At 62.5% G+C, this 20,689-nt stretch overlaps 1 protein-coding gene across 1 annotated transcript in view; it reads left to right on the top strand.

Moving 5' to 3' along the window:
* Positions 1-20,689, top strand: part of AGAP3 (ArfGAP with GTPase domain, ankyrin repeat and PH domain 3) — a 130,081-nt gene that overhangs the window by 33,546 nt on the left and 75,846 nt on the right. The window contains 4 exon segments of the mRNA XM_084281385.1: positions 12,489-12,547; positions 18,010-18,097; positions 18,283-18,368; positions 18,686-18,827. Coding sequence (XP_084137511.1) covers positions 12,489-12,547; positions 18,010-18,097; positions 18,283-18,368; positions 18,686-18,827 — 375 coding nt within the window.

Below are 20,689 nucleotides of genomic sequence, written 5' to 3'. Positions count from 1 at the left end.
TTCTTGTAGCGAGGGGCCCAAAACTGAACACAGTACTCGAGGTGCGGCCTCACCAGAGCTGAGTACAGGGGGACGATCACCTCCCTAGCCCTGCTGGTCACACTGTTCCTGATACAAGCCAGGATGCCGTTGGCCTTCTTGGCCACCTGAGCACACTGCTGGCTCATATTCAGCTGACTATCCACCATCACTCCCAGGTCCTTCTCTGCCTGGCAGCTCTCCAACCATTCCTCTCCCAGCCTCTAGCTCTGCTTGGGGTTATTGCGCCCCAGGTGCAGGACCCGGCACTTGGCCTTGTTGAACTTCATGCAGTTGACCTCAGCCCATCGGTGCAGCCTATCCAGATCCTCCTGCAGAGCTTTCCTACCCTCGAGGAGATCGACACACGCACCTAACTTGGTGTCATCTGCAAACTTACTGAGGGTGCACTCGATGCCCTCGTCCAGATCATCGATAAAGATGTTAAAGAGGACCGGCCCCAGCACCGAGCCCTGGGGGACTCCACCCCCAGGGACTCTTAGGGCCTGGCTACCCCAGAAATAGGGGAGGGTGGGGGAAAGAGACGAAGGGGCTTGGCTGATGTGAAGCAGCAGCTGTGCCGTGGGGCTGAAGCTGGCAGTGCCTGCACTGAGACGGAGGAGAGCCAGGGGGAGGAAAGAAGGAGGAGGAGGTCCTGGGGCAGTGCTAGAGATGGGGCCAGGGAGTGCTGGAGGGGGGCAAGAGCGCTTTGCTGGGGGCTCTGGAGGAGATGGGCTGGGGAGAGCGCCGGGGCTTAGGGGCGATGTGCTCAGTGAAGGGAGAAGGCCGTGCCCTGGCAGGAGGAGGGAGCGGAGCTGTGCTCTGATGCTCTGCAGCAGTCCCCGCACATCCCGCGTGGGGTCAGGGGGCACGGGGGTAGTGTCGGGGCGCTGGGTGTCTGTGTGATGCTGCTGGTGGCTCACATCCTCTGCGCCCAGAGCCCAGACAGAGCCCAGAGCCCCTGGGTGCTCCAGGGAAAGGGGGGGCCGGGCGGCGGGGCTGCACCCACGGGAGCACCGGAGGGAGCGGGGGGCAGCCCCGGCCGGCTCGCCCGGGGCAGGCGGCGGCGGTGCGGTACCGGCCGCGGGCCCGAGCCCCGGCACCGGCTCCGGCTCCGGGTCCCCCGCCGCGGGTGGCGAGCACGGAGCGGCCCCGGCCCGGCCCCGCCGCCCGCACCGAGGCGCTGCCGCCCCCTGCCGGCCCCGCGCTGCCACCGCCGGGGGCTCCGGGCTGGGGGGGGGGGGGCGGCAGCGCCGCCGTGCCCGCGGCCGGGGCCCCGGTGGCGGAGCAGCGTTGGCTGGGGAGGGGGGGTCCGGTCCGACCCCGCTGCGGGTCCGGGGGCTCCCGGAGGGCTCCCGGTGCCGCGCCGCTCCCGGGGCCGTGCGGGTGGCGGGGGCCGAGCGGGGCCGGCCCGGGAGGGCTCCGCGGGGCCGGGCCGGGGGCAGCGCCCGGTGCCCGCTGCCCGCTGCCCGGGGGGGGGCGCGGCGGCGCGGGGCGGCCCCGTTCCCGTCCCCATCCCCGTCCCCATCCCCATCGCCGTCCCCGGCCGTGTTCCGGGGCGGGCCCGGCCCCGCCGCCCGCGGCGCTCGGGAGCGCGGCCCGGGCATGCCGGCGCGGCGTGGGAGCCGGCGGGCGGCGGGCGGCGCGGGGGGGGCGGGGGGCGGCCCGGCTGCGCCGCGTGCCCGGGGCCGGGCGGGCGAGAGCGGCGGGGGGCGGCCGGGGGCCATGGGGCAGCCCCGCGGGTGACGATGTCGGAGGGCCGGCACCGCGGCGAGGCGGCCCGGGGCCCCCCGCGGCCGAGCCCCCGCCGCGCCGTCAGCGTCTGCGAGTCGCTGGACCTGCAGGGCGTCCCCGCCGTCCAGGCCGCCCTCGGGGCCGCCCAGCAGCAGCGCCGCCGGCCCAAGAGCTTCTGCGCCGCCGGCAACGGGCTGGGGGCCGGCGCCCCGCTGCCCCCCGCCGCCCCCGGCCGGGCCCGGGCCGGTCTGCTGGACCTGCTGGGGCTGCGCTCGCCCCGCAGGCGGGAGGCGGCGGGCGCCGAGGGGTCGCCGCCGGGCTCGGGGGCCGGGGGCGCGCAGCGGGCGCGCCCCAGCAGCATGACCTTCCTGCCCGCCGGCCGGCCGCAGCACCCCGCCGACGGCGCCGGCTTCCTGCGGGGCGGCTCGCTGTGGGGCAGCCGGCGCTGGAACCTGTTCGGGGGCAGCGGCCGGAGCAGCCCGAGCCCCAGGAAGAACCTCAGCGCCCTGCGCAAGAGCTTCAGCTTCCGCCTGCGGCGGGGCCACGAGCTGCGGCGCTCCGAGTCGGGGGGCCTGCTGCGCCCCGCGCGCCTCCGCACCAAGAGCGAGGGGGACGCCAGCTCCCTGCACACCTGCCCCAGCAAGCGCGACCTGCTGTACCCGGAGCTGGCCCGGGTCGGGGGCGGGCTGCACGCGGACCCCGGGCAGCCGGGGGGACTCTGGAGACTCCTCACGAGCCGCTTCCGAAGGCGAGAGCGCGGCGGCACCGGTGGCGCCTGCCCCAAGGAGCCCCACGGCGGCGTCGACCCCGTCCTGCTGGGCAGCGGCCCGCTGCGAGCCCTGGGTAAGTGAGCGCCGGAGCGGCGCTGGCCCGGAGAGAGCAGAGGGCGGCGGTGGCCTGGCCATGCTGGGGTCCCTGGGCTGGCACGGGCACCTGGCTGCGTCTCGGTGCTGTGCGGGGTGCGCGCTCAGGGAACTCGGCTGCAGCGAGGGAGCGTGGGCGTTCGTGGGGCCGTCTGGTGCCCCAGTGTGCTGGTGCCACTGTCGTGAGCGCTGAAGGAGCAGCGGTGGCCGGCTTGGAGGAGATGCTGCGAGGAGTTCCTTCCCTCCTTGCCTGGCTGCATGGGTCCCGCGTCCTCCTTGCTGTGTTGGTGTCCCAGCGAGGGCAGGGACAGCTGAGCCTTGTGCAGTGGGGTCAGGGCAGCAGGGGGAACTGAAACTCATGTCCCGCCTGCACGGGGGGGAGAGGGGTCCTGCTCCTGGGCAGGGGCTGAGTGATTTGGGAGGCTGACAGAGCAGAGGCAAGGAGCAGCATGAGGAGCCGGGGAGCACAGAAGGGGCTCCTCATAGGGATTCCCGTCCTGTGAGCACTGCCCTGGAGCCAGAGTCTGCCTGGGCGCTGACTGCAGGGGTCTTACTGGGGGTGAGCGGGAGCATGGGGCACTTGCTGGGCACAGGGCAGCCTGTGAAACGCTGCGGTGGCTCCCAGGTGACATGGCGGGGGGGGACAGAGAGCAGGAGGCCTTGGGGACCGTGCCTGTGAAGGACTGGTAGCTGAAGCTGCCGTTGCTTGCTTGGCTACCTGACCCCTGGGCCGTGCTGCGGGGTGTTGTGCTCTGGGTGCAGGGGCTGTGGGGCTGGCAGAGGCTCCATGGGGGCAGCGCTGCCCGCACCTCCCTGCCTGGTCCTGTTCCCTGTTCCCTGTTCCCTGGCATGAGCACACGGGGCGAGCGGCGCTGCGCGGGGCCGGGAGGTGCTCAGCTCCCGCAGGCTTTTTAAGGCATTGAGCGCTGGGCGAGCAGAGCGGGGGGGCCGGGTTTGGGCCCTGCCGCTCTCGGTGCAGGCAGGGCAGCGCTTCCTGGCGCCGCGAGCTGCTCTGGGCTTCCATCGCAGGGTTCCCGGGTCCCGGCATCGTGGAAGCAACTCCCCAGCTTGGCTCGTGTGCCAGCGGGCTGGATTTGGGCTGGGGGGCTCCCCGAGGAGCTGCAGGCACCCAGGGCAGCGCCGTTCCCGGGTGCTCCCCAGCAGGGCCGTCCCTGGGGCTGAGCGCAGGAGCAGCTCTGCTGCAGCCTGAGCTTCGCTGCCACACGGGTGCTGGCTGGGAGCTCAAGGAGCTCGTTGCTGCCGGTCCCTTTGTCCTCGGGGCTCACTGTGCCTTCCAGGTGAAGGACCGGGAGGAGCGTGGAGGCTCCGGCCGAGTGGCCGGGACAGCCGTGGGGTGCCGTGGGGTGCCTGGCTGTGCTCCCCTGGGTGCGCTCCTCCTGCGGGGCCCCTGCAGCTGGCAGGGGTGCCCGGGGCCGGGTGCGGTGCTCGGGCTGGGTGGCGGGAGGTTCCCAGGCAAGGGGAGGCTGCGCTCATGGCTGGGGAATGTGGGTGTATCCGGGCAGGGAGGGCCAGGCCCTGCCCGTGCGGCAGGGGGCCTGTTCCTGCTTGCCGGCGGCTTCCAGCAGGAGCTGCGCCAGCAGCCGCCAGCCCGTCTGCTGCATTCCCAGGGGAGCAGCTGAGGTTGCTTGCTGGTGCCCGTGTCCTCGCCCCTCACCTGGCTGGGACAGGTAGGGGCTCCCGTTGGGTCCATCTGCTGGAGAGCCTGGAGGTGCTTTGCCAGGGCACTGGAGAGGGCCCGGAGCCCTCTCTGGCAGCGATCAGCTGGCTGATCAGAGACCACTGCTGGCCAGGGCTGAGCATTTCCCCCTGTGGCCTGTGCTGGAGCCTGGGGACAACATTTCCAGGCTGGCCGAGGGGCTGTCGCTCAGTGTGGCAGAGCAAGCGCCACTTGCCGGAGCTGCAGAGCTGACACTTCTGTTTGCTCTGTGCTCAGAGCACCGTTTGTGTCGGTAGCTGCCTGGTTTCACCTCGGTCAAGATACACTCTGCTGTGTCAGTGAGATGTGAAGGAGCAGCCGTGATGTCTGCAGACTAAAGCTGCTCCTTGTCCTATTTTACACGTCCCATCTCTCCACAAAGTGTGTTGGTCCACAGGCTCTGGCTCAGGGGCAGCTCTGAGCCTCCAAGCCAGGAGGCTGCAGGCTGGACACAGACAGCCTCAGCGCTGCTCCAGCGTGGCCGTACTGGAGCTCTGTGCCCTGCTCCTGTTTCAGACGTGTGGGCCAACAGTGTTTGTAACACACGCTCAGCACTTCAAAAACCTTGGTGCTTTATGCTAGCGCTGCCTACCTTAGCCCTAGGAAAGTTGCTAACGCAGTCCCAACATGCCCTCCCGAGGGGGTGCAGCTGCAGTTGCGGTTATCAGCTCTTTGGAGAAGTTGGGTATATTCGTCCAGGCAGGGATCCAAGCCAACTTTGCTACCCTGTTCCCAGTACTGGGAGAATGTTGTTGATAGCAAGCGCAGGTACCGGCCCAGCGCAGCGCTCTGCCGTGGAGGCATTCCCAAAGGCTCCGGGGGATGCTCCCAGTGCCTTCTGCAGGCCTTGCTGAGACCTCTGGGCTCCGTGTACAGCGTTGGCTCCCTGCTGATGCAAGGGTCCAGCACAAGGAGGGACGATCAGGGCAAGGCAGAATTTGTTGCCTGAAAGCTGAAGAGCTTTTCGTGGTGTATCAGGATGGAGGCTGGCAGGGGATGTGATTTTCTGTAAATACAGCAAGGACGAAGCCCTTGGAGCTGGAACAAAGTCAGCACAAAGTCCAGCCACTGTGGGCTGACCACAGATAACGGCGGGCGGCTCAGAGGAACATGTCCAGGTCTTCGGCCGGCGCAGTTCTGAAGGGGTGCACTGACACAAGGCTTGGGAAGGCTGGGCAGGTTGGGGTTGTTTCCCTGCTCGTGGAGGGATCATGTAAGGGGTACAGCATCCCTGGCATATGGGCTCCGCAGTTCAGGGAGTGTTCCTTGCAACCACATTGCCATCTTTCAGGAAGATGATTTGCTTTTATAAGGTGCCTTAAGGTTTTGAGGTAACTCCCTCTACTCCTCTGCTTGGTGTTTGACGGTGCAGAGGACTAACGTGTAGGCCGTTGTGTGAGAGAGGACTACTGGGAGAAGGGGAAGGTGTTTTTACATTAATAAGGTGAAGTTTGCATAGCGAGTTGAGTAGATAATGATATGTATTGCCTCCTGTTAGTACCTGCCTGAGCTTAGCGGGGAGAGCTGGTGAGGAGCAAAGATGGCACGATGGGTTTGGAGACTGCGCCTGGGCCGCTGAGCCCAGCCTGGTGTCCACGCTTCAGGAAAACGTGGAAATCGGGAAAATGCCAAGGAAGGAGTTGTGGGGACACAGAAACACCTCATCCTCAGGGCAGGATCGGAGGAGATGAATGCAGGAGGTGCAGAGGAGTTTGATTGCAGTCTTCAGATATCCATAGGAAGGGGGAACTTCAAAAACCAGGGCCTTTTTAATCTTAACCCGCCTTGGCTTGTGGCTTTAAACAGCTGGAGCTGAAGTCAGACATCTTTGGAGCAGGTTTTTACTGGCGAAGTGAGTCCCCGGCACAGCGCTCACGTTGGGAGGGCGCTGAGTTATCTGCGCCCGCGGGTCGCTGGCAGGGAGGGCTGGCTCCTTCAGCAGGCCGCAGCTGTTGGGGCCCGCAGGGTTTGGTGGTGTTCCTTGGTCTGTGAGCATTTGGACCAGGACTGGAAAGGAGCAGGGCCCGGGAGGCCTGGAGCACACGACCCAGCGTCGGGTGGTGGCAGGGCAGTGCCCGAGCCGCCCGCAGCATCGCTGGGAAGCCAGGGTGGGAGCCGATAACCGCACGCTTCTTTTCCAGAGGTACACAGGAGTCTCTCCCGTCACTGCTGCTAAATATGCAAAGCTCTGGTGAGATAATCCTTGCGAAGAACACGTCCCACACACCATCTCCACACCGGCTAAGCTCTCTGGCAGGAGCAGCAGCCGTGCGTGTGGAGGCCCTCGGCCTGGAGAGCTCCTTCTCCCCGCTGGCATTGCCAGGCTTGAGGCTTTATCGAGCCCGGCCGGGAAGGGTGGCTCTGCCCAGGCTTGTAGCGCTCTGCTGCCCTTTTATCTGCCTGTGTGGGCAGGTGGGTACTTTGGAACTTGGTTTGTGTGGGCACTTCTGTGTTTGTTCGGCCTCTGACCTGCTTTCGAAGCTGGTTTTAATGTCCAGGGTTTCAGTGTCCGAGTTAGTTCCACAGCGGCTTGGATAACGAGGTGGTTAATTATTAGTTGCTGTGTGCGGAGACCCAGATGTGTCTGGCACTCGCTGTCCTGAAGCACAAGGTAGGTGAACCTGCTGCACTTCATCCTGTGAAGAGCTCAGTGCAAACAGTCCGGGCCCCTTCTGCTCCCAGCTTTGCAGTGGGTGTGAGCAGCCGGGGCTCAGCACTGCGGTGGCTGTGTTCCCACTGGGTGCTCGGTGAAGGCTGGTGGTGCTGCCGCGAGCACCCTCTGTGCTGGAGGGTTCAGCTCCTCCTTCCTAGCGTGTGATGCTCTCGTGGCCCACAGCAGCGGTCTGTCTGTCGGCACTGATGGTGTCCATCCAGCCAAACTGACAGAGTGCCTGCCTCCTGTCTGCTCCTGCTCGTGGCAGGGACCTTGTGTGCACCCGTCCTTCAGTCTCCTGGAGCAGAGAGCTGCCTGTGCCAGGAGACCTCCCCGAGAGGAGGCTGTGGGCCCGAATCTCCTTTTCCAGGAGGGGTCGGGTCAGTCGTCTCTCTGGCATGCCTCAGACCAAGGCCACCGTTTGGCTGTGCGAGGGCACTCAGCATCCAAGTGATGCCGTGAGTCCACTGCTGCTGCTTGTGAGCTCAGGTGCGCCTGGGGAAGGTATTCAGCCACGGGGCTGGCGGCCTGGGCTCTGCTCTATTATTAAATAACAAAGAAGAGGGAGGAAGAGTGGCTGGGTGTGTTTTAATGTGAAATACTAAACAATACAGGTAGTCCGGCAGTGCAGCTAATCGAGTGAATCACTGCTCCCGTGTCTACACGAGCCCCAGCGATGAGGGCGAGGACGGTTCACGAGGGTGTTCGCCCGGCTGGAGACAATCCGTGCTGAACGGGCTCGTGCCAAGGTGCTGGCACTGCAGGGAGGTGCTGACAGGGAACTGCCCGCCTGGGTTTTGGGTTGTGGCTGTTCTTGCGTTGGGCAGACCAGGTCACGTTGTCTGCTGGCTTCGTGTGTGCTTCCCCGTGGTCGCTGCCTCTCCCCCGGAGGAGGCTGCGGTCGCTTCTTGCAGCAGGGATGGTGCCCGGGTGGCCGGCATCGCGCCCTGCCCTGCTCACTGCGGGACGCAGGCGGGGGAAATGGTGTCACCAGCAGGGAGACCCCGCACCTCGATGGATCTCCTTGCGTTAATGTGAACACGTAACTGACGGGGACAGAGCGTGCGGTGGTACAGAGCTCAGGCAGGTGAGAGGCAGGGAGCCTCCACGTGCTGCCCATCAGCAGTGAGCAAGGAACGCTTGGGGTGGCTGGAGCTGACATCAGCGAGCTGTGTCAGCTTTTCTTGAGTCAGGTTACCTGGCCCGTGGCTGTTTTGGGTAGTTGAGAAACTGCTCTGGAGGTGCCTTTCTGACAGCTTCACGGATTTCATCCGCCCCTCCCGCACACGGCGGCTGCTTTCACTTGCTGTGAGGAGGAGCAGGTGGATGGGGAGAGCAGCACACGGTAACGCAGCGAGCAGGGCAGCTCCCCACAGCCGGGCACGGGGGCTGCCTGTCCTGGGGGGCCATGGGGTGCAGGGTGACGTGGCTGCAGCGCCTGCTTGGGGCAGGACTACAGGGTGAGCTGTGCGGATGTCAGCACGTTGTGCTGGGCTGCGTGTGTCTGTGCATGGGGAGAGGCGACCACTGCGTGCGGGGAGCAGAACCGTGGGGTGTAAGGGTGGCTGGGTGGCGGGTTTGTAAGGCTGAGCTGGGGCACACACCGCAGCTAGTAGCGCAGAATTGGGTCGTGATCATGGTCCTCCAGGTTCTGGGCGAGCCCGTGGTCTTGAGGACCTTGTCTCATGGCGATTCTTCAGGTGCTGCAGGAACTGCCAGATCTCGCTTGGGGCAGGAGGAGCTGTAGTGCTGTGGGTGCTGGTCGATGCAGACAAAGGCATTTGCTTTTCCTCTTCTAGAGGGCCAGAGCCAAGCTTCTCCCTGTGGTCTGTAAGGAGTACTAGAAGTGTGTGTGTGAGAATGTTGCTCTGCTAACTAAGCAGTTTGGGGAACCTGACACTAACACCTCCTGGTTATGAGAGTTTCAGCTTTCAGGGCATGGTTTATAAAGCCCCCAAACTCTGCTTTCAGGCCCAAACTGAAGAACAGCCAGCCAGTGGCAGTAGTTCAGAGCGAAGGTGCAACTCAGTTGGAATGCCCTTCCAGCACGGCCTCCTTTTTTCTGCACAAGGCCGGCTCACCTGGCAGTGCTGTGCTGGGCAGAGGTGTGTTGGAGGCTTGCTGCAGCACACCGTGACGCTGGTTCCGTGCTCCTGCCTCTTGCAGGAGCTGGGAGGTTTCCCAGGCGTGCTGTGAGGTGAAGGCAGAGGACAGGGCTGAAGGCATCTGGTCCCAGATGGGCAAACCCAGGTGTGCCGGGACGCCCAGCCTCCTCACATCACTTCGCTGCTGTGTCCAGGCACTGCCGTGCTTCGTCACCAGTCCTGGTGGCAGAAGACCCCTCCGGCACGGCATCATCCAGCTGATCAGGAGGGTCAGAGGGTGAGTGGGTCCGTGCAGGTGGCCGTGAGGGAAGCCCACCGGGGTCACTCGGTGAGGCAGGAGGGGCCCGGCCAGCTCCGGGAGCACCACAGGTTCCTGCTGAGCAGAAGGAGTGGTCTGCTGTGCCCTGCTGGCTTCTCCCTCGTACGCACTTGGAGATGAGGATATTCTTCCTGAAAGAAGGGAATTTTAGTGGAAAGGCTCATGTGTACATGTACAGCTTGTGATGGCAGGTGGACACAAGGGCCTTCTGTCCCTGACATCTGAGCCTCTGGCTTCGGAGGTGACCCACAGCTGGAACTGGCCCCTCTAAGATTTGTGTCTCCAGCTGATTCTGAAGGGATGCTGTGCCCGTCTTCAGTTCAAGGCCACTTCCACTCCAGTCTTTGTTCCTTCTGTCATGTAGTCAGCAAGCACTTGCTTTCACCTTTCTGGGCACTGGAATTAGAGCAGGTTCACCTGTACCTGTGCAGGCAGCGTGCCGTACCGCTCCGGCTGCCTGATCGGCCGGGGGGCAGCGGGGTGGGCTGGGCAGGTTGGTGGCAGGGTGAGACTTCCCAGCCCAGCCGCCTGTTCTGCTGCAGGGCGCGATGCCGAGGTGCTCAGCACGGGCAGAGGGTGGGCAGGCTGCGACCCTGCCACGCAGAAAAGAGGAGTCAGCAGTGAAACCGGGGGCGGCGATGATCAGGGTGGCTGGAGAAGCTCGTTTGCTCTCTCTGCTACGAGGGCAGGGCAGATCAGTGAAGTCAAGCCCAAAACAAACAAGAAATCAGGTTTTCAAGGAACGAGTATTTACACTCCTGAAACTGCTTGCTAAAGAGCGATACGGAAGTGAAATTCGATGTGGTTTTAAAAGGGAACAGAACAAGTGCGCTGAACAGCCACACCAAGGCTTGGGGGAGGCCTGAGCTGCAGAGACCGGGGCTGTGGGCAGCGGAGGGTGGCACCGTGCGCCCTCACCGTGCCACTGCCTGTGGTCAGAGGGCTGGCACGGGAAGGGCCTGGCCCTGCATAGCTCGGCATCAACCTGCGCTGCGGCGGGTGGGCAGTGAGGTGCCGGCACCCAGGGAGCAGGGCTGGGCAGAGCTGGCGTGCTGCGGGGCACGGCTGGCACCGGGCATCGCCGTGCACCGGGGGCCTGGGCTGCAGACACCGCCTGTGCAGGCAGCCGGGGGCAGGCAGGGAGCACCTTGGGGTAAGCGCGCTGATGGTGTTTGTTAATTGAACGCGTTACATGGCTCGATAGAGCTAACTTGGCGCTGCGTCACGTTTTATTTCTGTTGGGACTTACTCAGAGGCCTTCACAGCAAGTTAAAAATCTGTTGTCAATGAACTCCTGAACCTTGTTTGAAAAAAGGCACGTTAGAAGAGTTAGCAAGGAGGCAACCAGCAGAAATTCACCCATTTGCTCTCTCCTGAGCATCCAAGAACAGGAAGAGGCAGAACAGCCTGCCCTCTCCACGTCTCTCTGCCTCTGTCTGTTTTGAAGCCAAGTCAACAAGTGTGCTTTACTTATGCTCCATTCAAAATCCCTGGAAAATTATGCCTGATTTTTGCCAGTTTTTCACGGTTCAAGGAAATGTTACGCGTAGTGAAGCAGTGCAAGCGTGCTGCCTTTGTCTGGGCTGGGGGGAGGGGATGCCAGTGAAGAAGAAAGTAGTAATGCTGCTTTAACCACCGTGGTTAACCAACAAAGGAACCAAGCAGAGCAAAAGTTACGGGAGGAGGTGATGCCTTTTTTTAGACAAAGCAATGTGTTTGGAAATCCAGGTGTGTTTTCTGTTGCCTTTTTGAAAGGGCTCCAGAACCTGTCATTTTCCTCTTTCTCTTTAAGTTACGTTTGTAAAGGTTTTACTCCTGCCTTAAAACTTTTCCTATAACAGAAAGAAAGAACAGGTGGGCAGGAGAGATCATGAAGAAACAACTCCTCTTACGAACCGTCATGGTGGTGATGAGCAGCCTTGTGTTCATCACGAACACTGTGGGCACAGTGAGCAGGGCCCCGTGGCCCCGGAGCAGCTCCAGGCTGTGTGTCCCCGCTGTCCTGGGCCGGCCGGAGCATCCTGTCCCAGGTCGGTTATCCAGGAGAGGAGAAGGGGCTGTGGCTGTCGCAGTGGGGTGCTCAGCTCCCCCCAGGAGCGGTGAGGGCACGGCATGGCCGGCGGCTGTTGATTTCTGTGACAGTCTGACCACACCACCTTCGTTCCGTGTTCCTAGAGAAGCAGCGTGCAGGTTTCAGCTCTCTGAACCCCCTGTAATTTTCCTGCTGTGAACATCCAGCCAGTGCTGCTTTTGGGTAACCCCCACCCTGCAGCCATCCCCGCCGTGTGCAGGGTGCCGCTCCTCTTCTGGGGCAACGAAATACGCCGGGTCTGTTGGGAGTGGCTGCTAGCGACTGCTGATACTTGAGGTGTTCTCCAGTCGCCTGCTCCTCCTCCGGTGTGCCTGGCTGTATTTGGGAACTCTGTTGTTTGGCCAGCTCCTGGGGATCGTTTGGATGTAAATGAAGTGTTTGTGACTTCTGTGGCAGGAGGAGGGTGCTCCCCGTGCCACTCAGAGCTGTTCCCGGTTGTTACAGCCTTCTTAAGCCTATTGCAGCCTTCTGCAAATTACAGAAGGTGCACACCATTAGTTGTGCTCGCTTTCAGTCGAGCACATGCGCTATGACGTGCCTCCAGCTCGGTATCTGCACAGCGTACAGCACGCAGGTACTGCAGTGAGCGCAGTGCTCGGGGCACCCCGCTGGGTGCCTTTGGTGTAGGGGTGCCCCGTGTCCCCACAGGGGCTGCTCCCTGCAGCTCCCCTCACCCTGCGTGCTCAGGAGGGGTGCTGGAAGGTTTTCTGTGCTCCTGCAGGGAGGAAGGAGCTGCCCCCTGCACTGTGAGCTCCGTGCTGCCTCCTGCCCCGGGCTGGCCGCTCCTTCTGCCCTGGGCTCCGGCTCCAGGGCCAGGCACAGGCGGTGCTGGGCCTCGCAGGGCTCCGCTGCCGCTGGAGCGGGTGGGAGGGCTGAGCCACAGACCTGGCTGGTGAGCAGGGTGAGTGTGGCGGAGGGAAGAGGCCGGGAGGGATCCCGAGGGAGACTGGTGACCCGTCGTGATGATTTCTCCTCTCTGTTCTGCAGATTCCTTTGTGAACAGCCAGGAATGGACCCTGAGTCGCTCGGTGCCTGAGCTGAAGGTGGTGAGTACTCACGACTCGTGCCTCAGATCCCCCTGGTTCTCTGAGGCTTCTCCAAATCCCCAGGAAAAGCCCACGTTTTCCTGTGGCTGAGTGAGTTTGCGTGGGGGTTTCAGCCTCACAGGAAGGAGGAGAGAGGAGCCGGGGCTCCCGCTGCGCTGGGGGAAGGTGAGGGTCTCTCACTGGGTCACACTTGTGCGGGAGGGGTTGGTGGTCTGGGCAAGCACTCGGACGTGGAGGTCCAAAGGCAATATTTGAGCACCTCACCCTTCCTGCTGGCCACTACAGAGCCACAGTTCCCAACCCTGCCCCCCAGGGATACTGATAGGATGAAGCCGTCACCTCTGGTGCTTTGTTCTGCTCGACAGAAGGCATCAAACTGCGGTTTTTCGGTGTGGGATGGGTTTCCTGCAGCACTGTTACCAGGCGTCCTCGCCTGCTTGTCAGGGGGACGGGGCGTCTGGTGCCTCCGTGCCCGCCTCGCCCCCCGCACAGCCCTGATCGTGTGGGCCCCCTGCGGTGGGGACCCGGTCCCAGGGCTCAGCACCCCTGAGGCTGGGGGCATTTCCAGCACGGGTCGCTGCTGGGGGTGTGTGCCCCTGCTCAATGGGGCTGCCTGAGCTGCTGTGGGGTGTGGGTGGTGGGGATGTGGGTGGGGGGTGTGTGTGTGGGGTGTGTGGGGGGTGTCTGCTCAGGCCGAGCCGGCTGGTGGGCACAAGAGCCAGAAGCCGTGCTTGGGGCCAAGGGAGGAAGCAGGACCTCCCTTCTGGTGGCACTGAGCTTCGGACGGGTGAGCAGCGCCCTGCCAAGGAGTGGGCCCAGGGGATGGGTGGGCAGGGGGTGGGTGGGCAGGGCCCCAAGCATTTCTCGTGTGCCTGGCCCTTCTTTGTCACCTCGGCAGCCTGCTCCAGCACTTCGCTCTTCTTGCGCTCCCTGCAGCAGCCTTTACCTCCTTTTGAACCTGTTGGGCATGTCTCCCTTGAGCCCTTTCAAGATTAATTTTTTCAATCTTAATCTGAAAAACAAGAAGCGTTTTTGCAAAACATAGAAGCAGCATGCTGCCACGGTTGTTCTTACCTGCAGTTAAGTATAAATTGAAATGAACTTTGAATATTCACTTGTTAGTTTGGCTGTGAAGTGAGCGTCTGTTCAGAACTATTCTCGCAGCTATTCCGTGCATTGCTTTCTGACACGGTGACAGTGTGCAGGCTGCAAAGCAGGGCTGCAAGCTAAACAAACCCACAGCCTTCAGCTCGTCCTGAATCTACAGAAACCTTTTCCCGTGTTTTCCATGTCCTCTGGGAATCTCCGCTTCTCTGGAGTTTGATCTGGCTGATGCGGTTCTTCCTGAGACCTGAAGCCTCTCAGAGGGCTGGTCCATGATGTGCGGGGCTGTGCCCTTCCTGCTGTGTCCCCGGGGCTCTGCTGCAGCAGCTGACTGCCGGGGGTCTCTAGGATTTCTGGCTCTGCCTGAGGGCAGGAAACCTTCTAACCACAGAGCTGCTCCTGCTGCTGTCTGGGCAGTCGGTGCGGGGCGTCCTTGGGCAGCACACGGGGACAGGGAAGGCTCGACAAGGTCCAGAGCTCCTGGGTGGGTGCCAAAGGGACGAGCTCAGCACTGTGCTGCTCCGTGGTACGTCAGCCCTGCTGTGCCTCTCTGTCCCAGCTCTCTGGGCTTTTGTTTCTGTCTCATCCACCCCAGCAGTGTGGCTGTCCTCATCGGTCTCAGGTCCAGCTCTTCTGTCCAGGTCTCTGCAGGGAGATGGGTCTTGGAGTGAGCGCCCTGAGCTGTCACAAACTTGTATGACCGTGCTCCACACATCGCCATCCTGCAGTCCATACAGGCATTGCTAAACATCCAAAACTTGGCAAGAAACTTTCCCTGGCTTTGCTGCCTCCTGGTTCCCCAGCAGCTCTCCCTCCCCTCAGCCCCACTGTACGCTTCTGGTGAGCAGCAGAGCACAGCGCCGGTGCTGGGAGAAGCTTGCACAAAGCACCCACGCTGCCTCTGCTCTGCCAGTCCTTATCCGCAACGGAGACCTGGGCCTGTGAGCCAGGGGTCACAGTTCTGTCAGTGGAAGACCCCAGTCTCGCCAGGGGCTTCCCTTTTACAGCACACGATGCTTCTGCTGCAGCCTGCGTCCCTCTCCACCACGGGCACAAACCCGCAGGAGTTGTCTTGCCATCGACATCCTTGGTCCTGTTCCCGTTTGCACCACAGGTGGTCACTGTACTTTATCCAGAGGTTTTCAGGAGCTCTCTGTACTTGAGCTGGGCCCTGCAGTTCTTCCTGCAGCCCCCTCGGCCCATGGCGTGGTGCAGGCAGGGCACGGAGCGCTGCTGGCAGGGCTCCCGCGCAGCACCGGCCGTTCGCTGGCTGTGCAGGCCGGGTGTGTGCCTGATTCCTCCGGCATGCCTTGATAAAGAGGTTTCCATGGTTCCTGAACACCACATTTTACTTCGGCTTGCTGCCTCTGACGGGTTGTTCTCACCTGTGACACCAGCTGAGCCTGAGGATGAGGCAAAGCAGAAGTTCGTTTCAGCAGGACAGGTCGGGATTTCGCATTGCACTTTGTTGGCTCACAACCAGCCTCCGTACGAGTTCCAGAAAACTAAATACTGTTCAGGTGTCCAATTTCTGGTGGTGGCACCTGGCTGTCAGGGAACCTTGGGGGTCCCTCTGTTTCCCAAGGGTTGCCCCCAGGCTGACGCAGCAGCCGGCCTGGGCCGTGCTGAGCCCCCCGAGCCGCGCTGTCCTCCCGTCTGTGCCTCCTGCCCCGGTGGCTCCTGCTGCCACCGAAGGGCTCGCGGGTGGGCAGGGGTCTGCAGGCAGAGGGCCATGGCCTCTGTTCACAGCAGCATTTATGAAACCTGCCTGCTTCCAGGGGTCGTTGGCTCCAGGAGCACGTTACCTGTGGTTAGTTCCATACACACCCGCTCTGTCTGTGTGATCTTCAGCTCCTCTTGTGGGTGACAGCACCGGCGGCACCGTGGTTGGCCCAGGCACACCCTGGGACCATTCCTCTGCCTGCTGGCCCCGCGTGGCCATCGGGCTGCGTGTCTGCGTGGCCGGGCAGGGGGCTGCCCCCGAGCACCCCCTGTGCTGGGCGCCCCGCTGGGCCTGGCCGTCCCCGCAGGAGCCGCGGTGCGACGGGCAGCTCCCGCCTGCCGGGCTGCCTGCTGCAAAGCTGGGAAACCTGCCTGGCGGTGACTCACGCCTCCAGCTCGTCTGCTCGCCTGCAAAAGGCACGCCGTACACCTCTCAGGGTGGCAAGGCAGCTTTCGTGTTCCCAGCCCCTCCTCTCTCCTCGCCCTCCCGCTTCTGGAGGCAGCTGCGTGTGGTGCACGGCGCTGGGCACGGCCTTGGGCTGCTGTGAGGTTTCCGGGGAAATTTGGGTGTCCTGGGCTGTCAGAGTGCTGTGTGCTGACAGCACGGGGCCTGTGGCCGGGTACATCCTGCTCCAGGAGCCACCGGGCTGCTCCCCAGGGCAAGCGGCTGCCCTGCAGCCATCAGGGCTCTTTGGGGAGGCTCAGGGAGAGCTTTGGCACTGCCGTGCCTCCTGCCCGTTTTCGATACCCAGGCATGACCTGCAGCCAAGTGACAGGATTTAGGATTTTAATTTTGTGTCTCATGCATATGGGTGCTTGCTGCTTTCCGGCAGACTGTTAGCTTTTCAGTGCTGTGTACCTGCTTGAAATATTCATAGAATCATGGGATGGGTTGGGCTGGAAGGGACCTTAGAGCTCACCTATTTCCAGCCCCCTGCCACGGGCAGGGACACCTCCCACTGGATCAGGCTGCTCAAAGCCCCATCCAGCCTGGCCTTCAGCACTTCCAGCAATGGGACATCCACAGCTTCTCTGTGCAAGCTGTTCCAGTGCCTCAGCACCCTCACAGTAAAGAATTTATTCATCATAAAGGCTCTGTATGTCCACCTGGGCCTTCCTGTGCCCCTGCAGAGACCCTTTTATTTCCAGCAAATGTGGATACCTTCTGTGTGCTCAGGGAATCTCACGGTCTGGTCTGATTGCAGGTGTAAGGAGGGCGAAAGGTCAGTTGTGCGCTTCAGAGGTCTGGGGGGCAGCATCCCAGGTGCTTTAGCATCACCCTATGTTTGCTGTGGAGCAGCTCTGGGTGTGTAGGGGCTGTTAGGTTTTCTGGAAGCACAGCATCCCTGTTGGGGCATCTTCATGGGGACGTCTGTGGTGGTTCCATCTGGTACATGCAGACGTGCTCAGATGGCAGAGTTGGAGTTCTGGACACGCACCCCAGGGAGCTCTTTGTGGGAGTGTGGCTTGGGCACAGGGAGCGCAGTGCCTGCAGCAGGGGCTGTTTGTGAGCAGCCCCATGGTGAAGTCAGGCTGCCAAAGCCAAAGGTGAGGTGGGTGCTTTGGGGCGCTGCGTGGAGGAGGAGCAGGAGCCTCCTTTGCCCCGGTGGGGTGAGCCGTGGCCCTGGCTTCCAGGCCGGCTGCACAGTAAGCGTTTTGCAGGTGCCTGCCTGCCTCCCTCACCTGCAAGGCTTTTGGTGCACAGCCCCACGTGAGGAGCGAGCTAGGAGCAGCTCGTCCAGCGCCTGGCCAAGAGCCTCTCCGCGGGCCTGGGGCGCTGGCAGCAGGCAGAGAGCAGCGTGCTACGTGTGGCTCTGCCGCTGAGGCGAGAGGGGTGTGAGGTGGGATGCTCCGTGGGGTGCAGGAGCCACTGCGTGAGCTGCGCTGTGCCCTGGTGTGCATTGTGCTCTGGGATGTACACTGAGCAGCCTGAGCTGCGTTGCTTGCAGGGGTGGCAGCAGACGCCTCCTTCCCCTGTGACTGCTGTCCCCATCAGCAGGCAAGTCCACTTGCAAGCCCTGAAGCACTGGAAGTTTTTCAAACCACCGGGAAAACGCTGATGTTAGGAAGAAAACTGGGTCTGGCTGTCCCGTCCTGGCACAGCTGTGTTCCTTCTGAAGCAAATCTGGGGGGGGGTGATCCAGACTTAGCCCCTTAGCCTGCTGTGTCTGAACCCAGTGAAGAGTTGGTGCCAGGTATCTTTATTTTCCAGCTCAATGACAATGAGTGCTGGGTGTCTGTCTCTGTCGGCAGCACAGCCAGCTCTGCTGGGAAACGCTGCAGCAGCCTCAGAGCCCCAGCGAGGAGGCAGCGCCGTGCCTTGCTGCTGGTGTGGGGGCAGCGGCTGTGCCAGGAGCTCCCCGCGCCCTGTGTCAGGCCTTGACAAGAGCCACAAGCGAGCGTGGGGTGCGTGGGCTGGGGGAAGAGCTCTGCTCCTTGTGAGCCGGCTGCCACTCGGGGCCAGGAGCAGGGGGCTGCTCTGGCAGGGCTGTGCCTGCCCCAGGTGGGACCGGCGGCCCTGCCACCCTCGGTCAGTGACAGCGGGGGTGTCCCTGATGCTGTCACCCTGTGGGGAATGGCCGGGCTGCCCCGCGAGCGGGAGGTGAGCGGTGGTGTCACACGTGCCTTTCTTCCAGGGCATCGTGGGGAACCTGTCCAGCGGCAAGTCCGCCCTCGTGCACCGCTACCTGACCGGCACCTACGTGCAGGAGGAGTCTCCAGAGGGTAAGGTCTGGTTTCGGGGGCGGGTGGCTGGGGTCCTTGGTCCCCTCCTGGCTTCAGCAGCGACCCCCGTCCTGCACATCTTCTGCCCCCGCCGCTGGGCTCTGCGGCCTCCCCGGCTCCCAGCGCGGGTCCCGCTGCGTGCGCTCCCCCTCTCACTCGAGCTGCCGCTTTGCTCTCTTCCCAAGGTGGCCGATTTAAGAAGGAGATCGTAGTGGATGGTCAGAGTTACTTGCTGCTGATTCGAGATGAAGGGGGCCCCCCTGAGCTGCAGGTAGGAGATCTGTGCCCCCCTCTGTCCCTTCCCACTCCGGCACGCTAGAAGGATTAGCAGGCCCCTGGGGAAGACCCGGCCTGGCTGCCACCCCGGGGAGCCCATTCCTGGGAGAACGTACGGACTGCGAGGCCCGAGTGGAGGCTGCCTGTATGGTGACTGCTGGCCCCAGGCCTCCCCACGGCGCCGGGGAGGAGCGTGGGGCCTGGGCTGTGTGTGTCCGAGCCCAGGCTCAGCGTCAGTCCCTGCTGGGTGCTGCCGGCCCTGAGCACGGGGCGAGGGGCCGGGTGCTAACAGACGCTGTCTCCTGCCCCCAGTTTGCTGCCTGGGTCGATGCCGTGGTGTTTGTCTTCAGCCTGGAGGACGAGATCAGCTTCCAGACGGTGTACAACTACTACCTGCGGCTGTGCAGCTACCGGAACACAGCGGAGGTGCCGATGGTGCTGGTGGGCACGCAGGGTGAGCGCGGGACGGCTGGGCGTCCTCCCCACAGCCCCTGCCCCGTGGTCAGTAAATGTCCAAAGGAGCCCGGGTGTGGGCCTTGCGAGGGGCTGGGAGTCCTGGTCTCCCTGCCTGGTGCTGATGAGCTGCATCGGGACAGGGTCACTCAGAGGCCCCTGCTTCTCAGGGCCCTGGGGGAGCTGGATCGTGCCTTCTCAGAACATCCCAGCTTTCCTGCAGGGAGCTGCTGCACTGCGCCACTGAGCCCTTTCCTCTCAGAAATACTTGAATTTCTCTGCCTGCCTCCCGTGGCTCCTGTCTGCAGTGTCTGTTCCTGTCTCCAAGGCAGGGGTGGGGGCCTGTTGAAGGATTTCACGCTGACACATTGCTCCTCATCCCTCTGGGTGAGCTGCAGCAGGAAGGGGTTGAAGGACGGCAGCTTGCTTCCAGCTCCCAAAGGGAGGCCTGAGCAGTTGAGCACCATCTCCCCTGGGGTGCTGCCAGCCCGTGTGTGGATGTGGAGAGCAGCAGCAGCCCAGAGCTGCCTTCCTCCTCCTCCTCCCCTGCACTGGGCTGGAGTCAGGCAGCGCGGGAGCTTTTGGGCAGCAGCGAGGGTGTGGGGAGGACGCAGGCGCCTGCAGCCCCCGGCACGCAGCAGGCTCCTGGGCAGGGGAGCTGCTGGGCCAGAAGCAGCCCTTGAGCTGGATCCCTGCATCCCGCAGCGTGGTGGGGCAGCCCGGCCTCTGAGAGCCAAACTGCAGTGCCCAGAGGCGTGGATGGGGGCATTGCTGCCGGCCTCGGAGCTCCATGCCTCCAAACTGAGCGTCTTTCTTGTCTGTAGATACAAAGCACAGGCGGGAGGGAGCCTGACCAAGTTCTCTGGATGCAATGGTGACAACAGAGAGAGAGGGAGCAGGGGACGGAGGACACAGGAAAAAAGTCTTGGCAGGACCCAGATCCTGAGCAATGCAGCCAGTTCGCACAAAGAACCTTGTAGGTTGGGAGCAGGCAGTGCCACCAGGAAAGGAGTCTCAGGGAGCCTACTCTGAACCCCAAACTACTTGTAGGAAAACTTGTTAAACTTCAGGTATTCAAAGACTGTGCAATTAGTTTAGGACCAAGGGATCCTGTTTCGGGACTGGTGCAGGCACGTGCTGGGAGGGGAGGCTCAGGAGTGAGAAAGAGAGAAGGCGGGGGGGCCGTGCTGGAGGTTGTCCCAGGTTCAGAGCCAGCCTGAGTTCACAGCCTTGGTGCAGTCACACAAAGCAGCCCGCCAGGCAGCTCCGAGAGGACTTCTGTGTAATGCCAGTCCCAGGATTCCCTCAGCTCCTCTTGAGGGTTCATCGACAGCTCTGGCTTGTCCTTGGCATGACTCCGAGGAATTCAAATTGGATTCCTCCTGGGAAGGTAGGTTTTCCAAGCTGTGTGAGCAGTGAGTAGCTACCTGGGATACAAATTAAGCTTATTTGTTGGTGTTGTCCACGAAGACCCTCCCTGCGAGTGCATCCTAGCAGAGCCATCTTTCCCAATTAACTGAAGATGATTTCTCCCTTTTGGTTCTTCAATCTGTAGAGTTGGCTGTACGAGCTAAACTGATCAAGACTGACAGAACCATTTCACTCTGCAAATGCAGCAGACTTGCAGATGAGCACACTTGGTAGTTAGAGCTGCCTTGACCCGGGGCACGCTGACAGACGCAGCGTTAGTCACTGCTGAGGCACGTCAGCGCCGTGCAGCCTTGTGCAGACGAGGCCCTAAGGTCTCACTGCCTACATCTTTGCCCCAAGCTCTTTGTCTGGTGTCTCTGGGTGTCCTTCAGTTGTCTTCATCAGCCACGCTGCTTACATGGTGTGAGTTCTTGGTGGTGTGTCCAGTTCCCC

The sequence above is a fragment of the Netta rufina genome (assembly GCF_964035555.1).
Source record: "Netta rufina genome assembly, chromosome: 2".
In the NCBI taxonomy this organism is placed as follows: Eukaryota; Metazoa; Chordata; class Aves; order Anseriformes; family Anatidae; genus Netta; species Netta rufina.
Note: the sequence above shows the minus strand (reverse complement) of the source record. Positions and strands in the feature narration are given on the sequence as shown.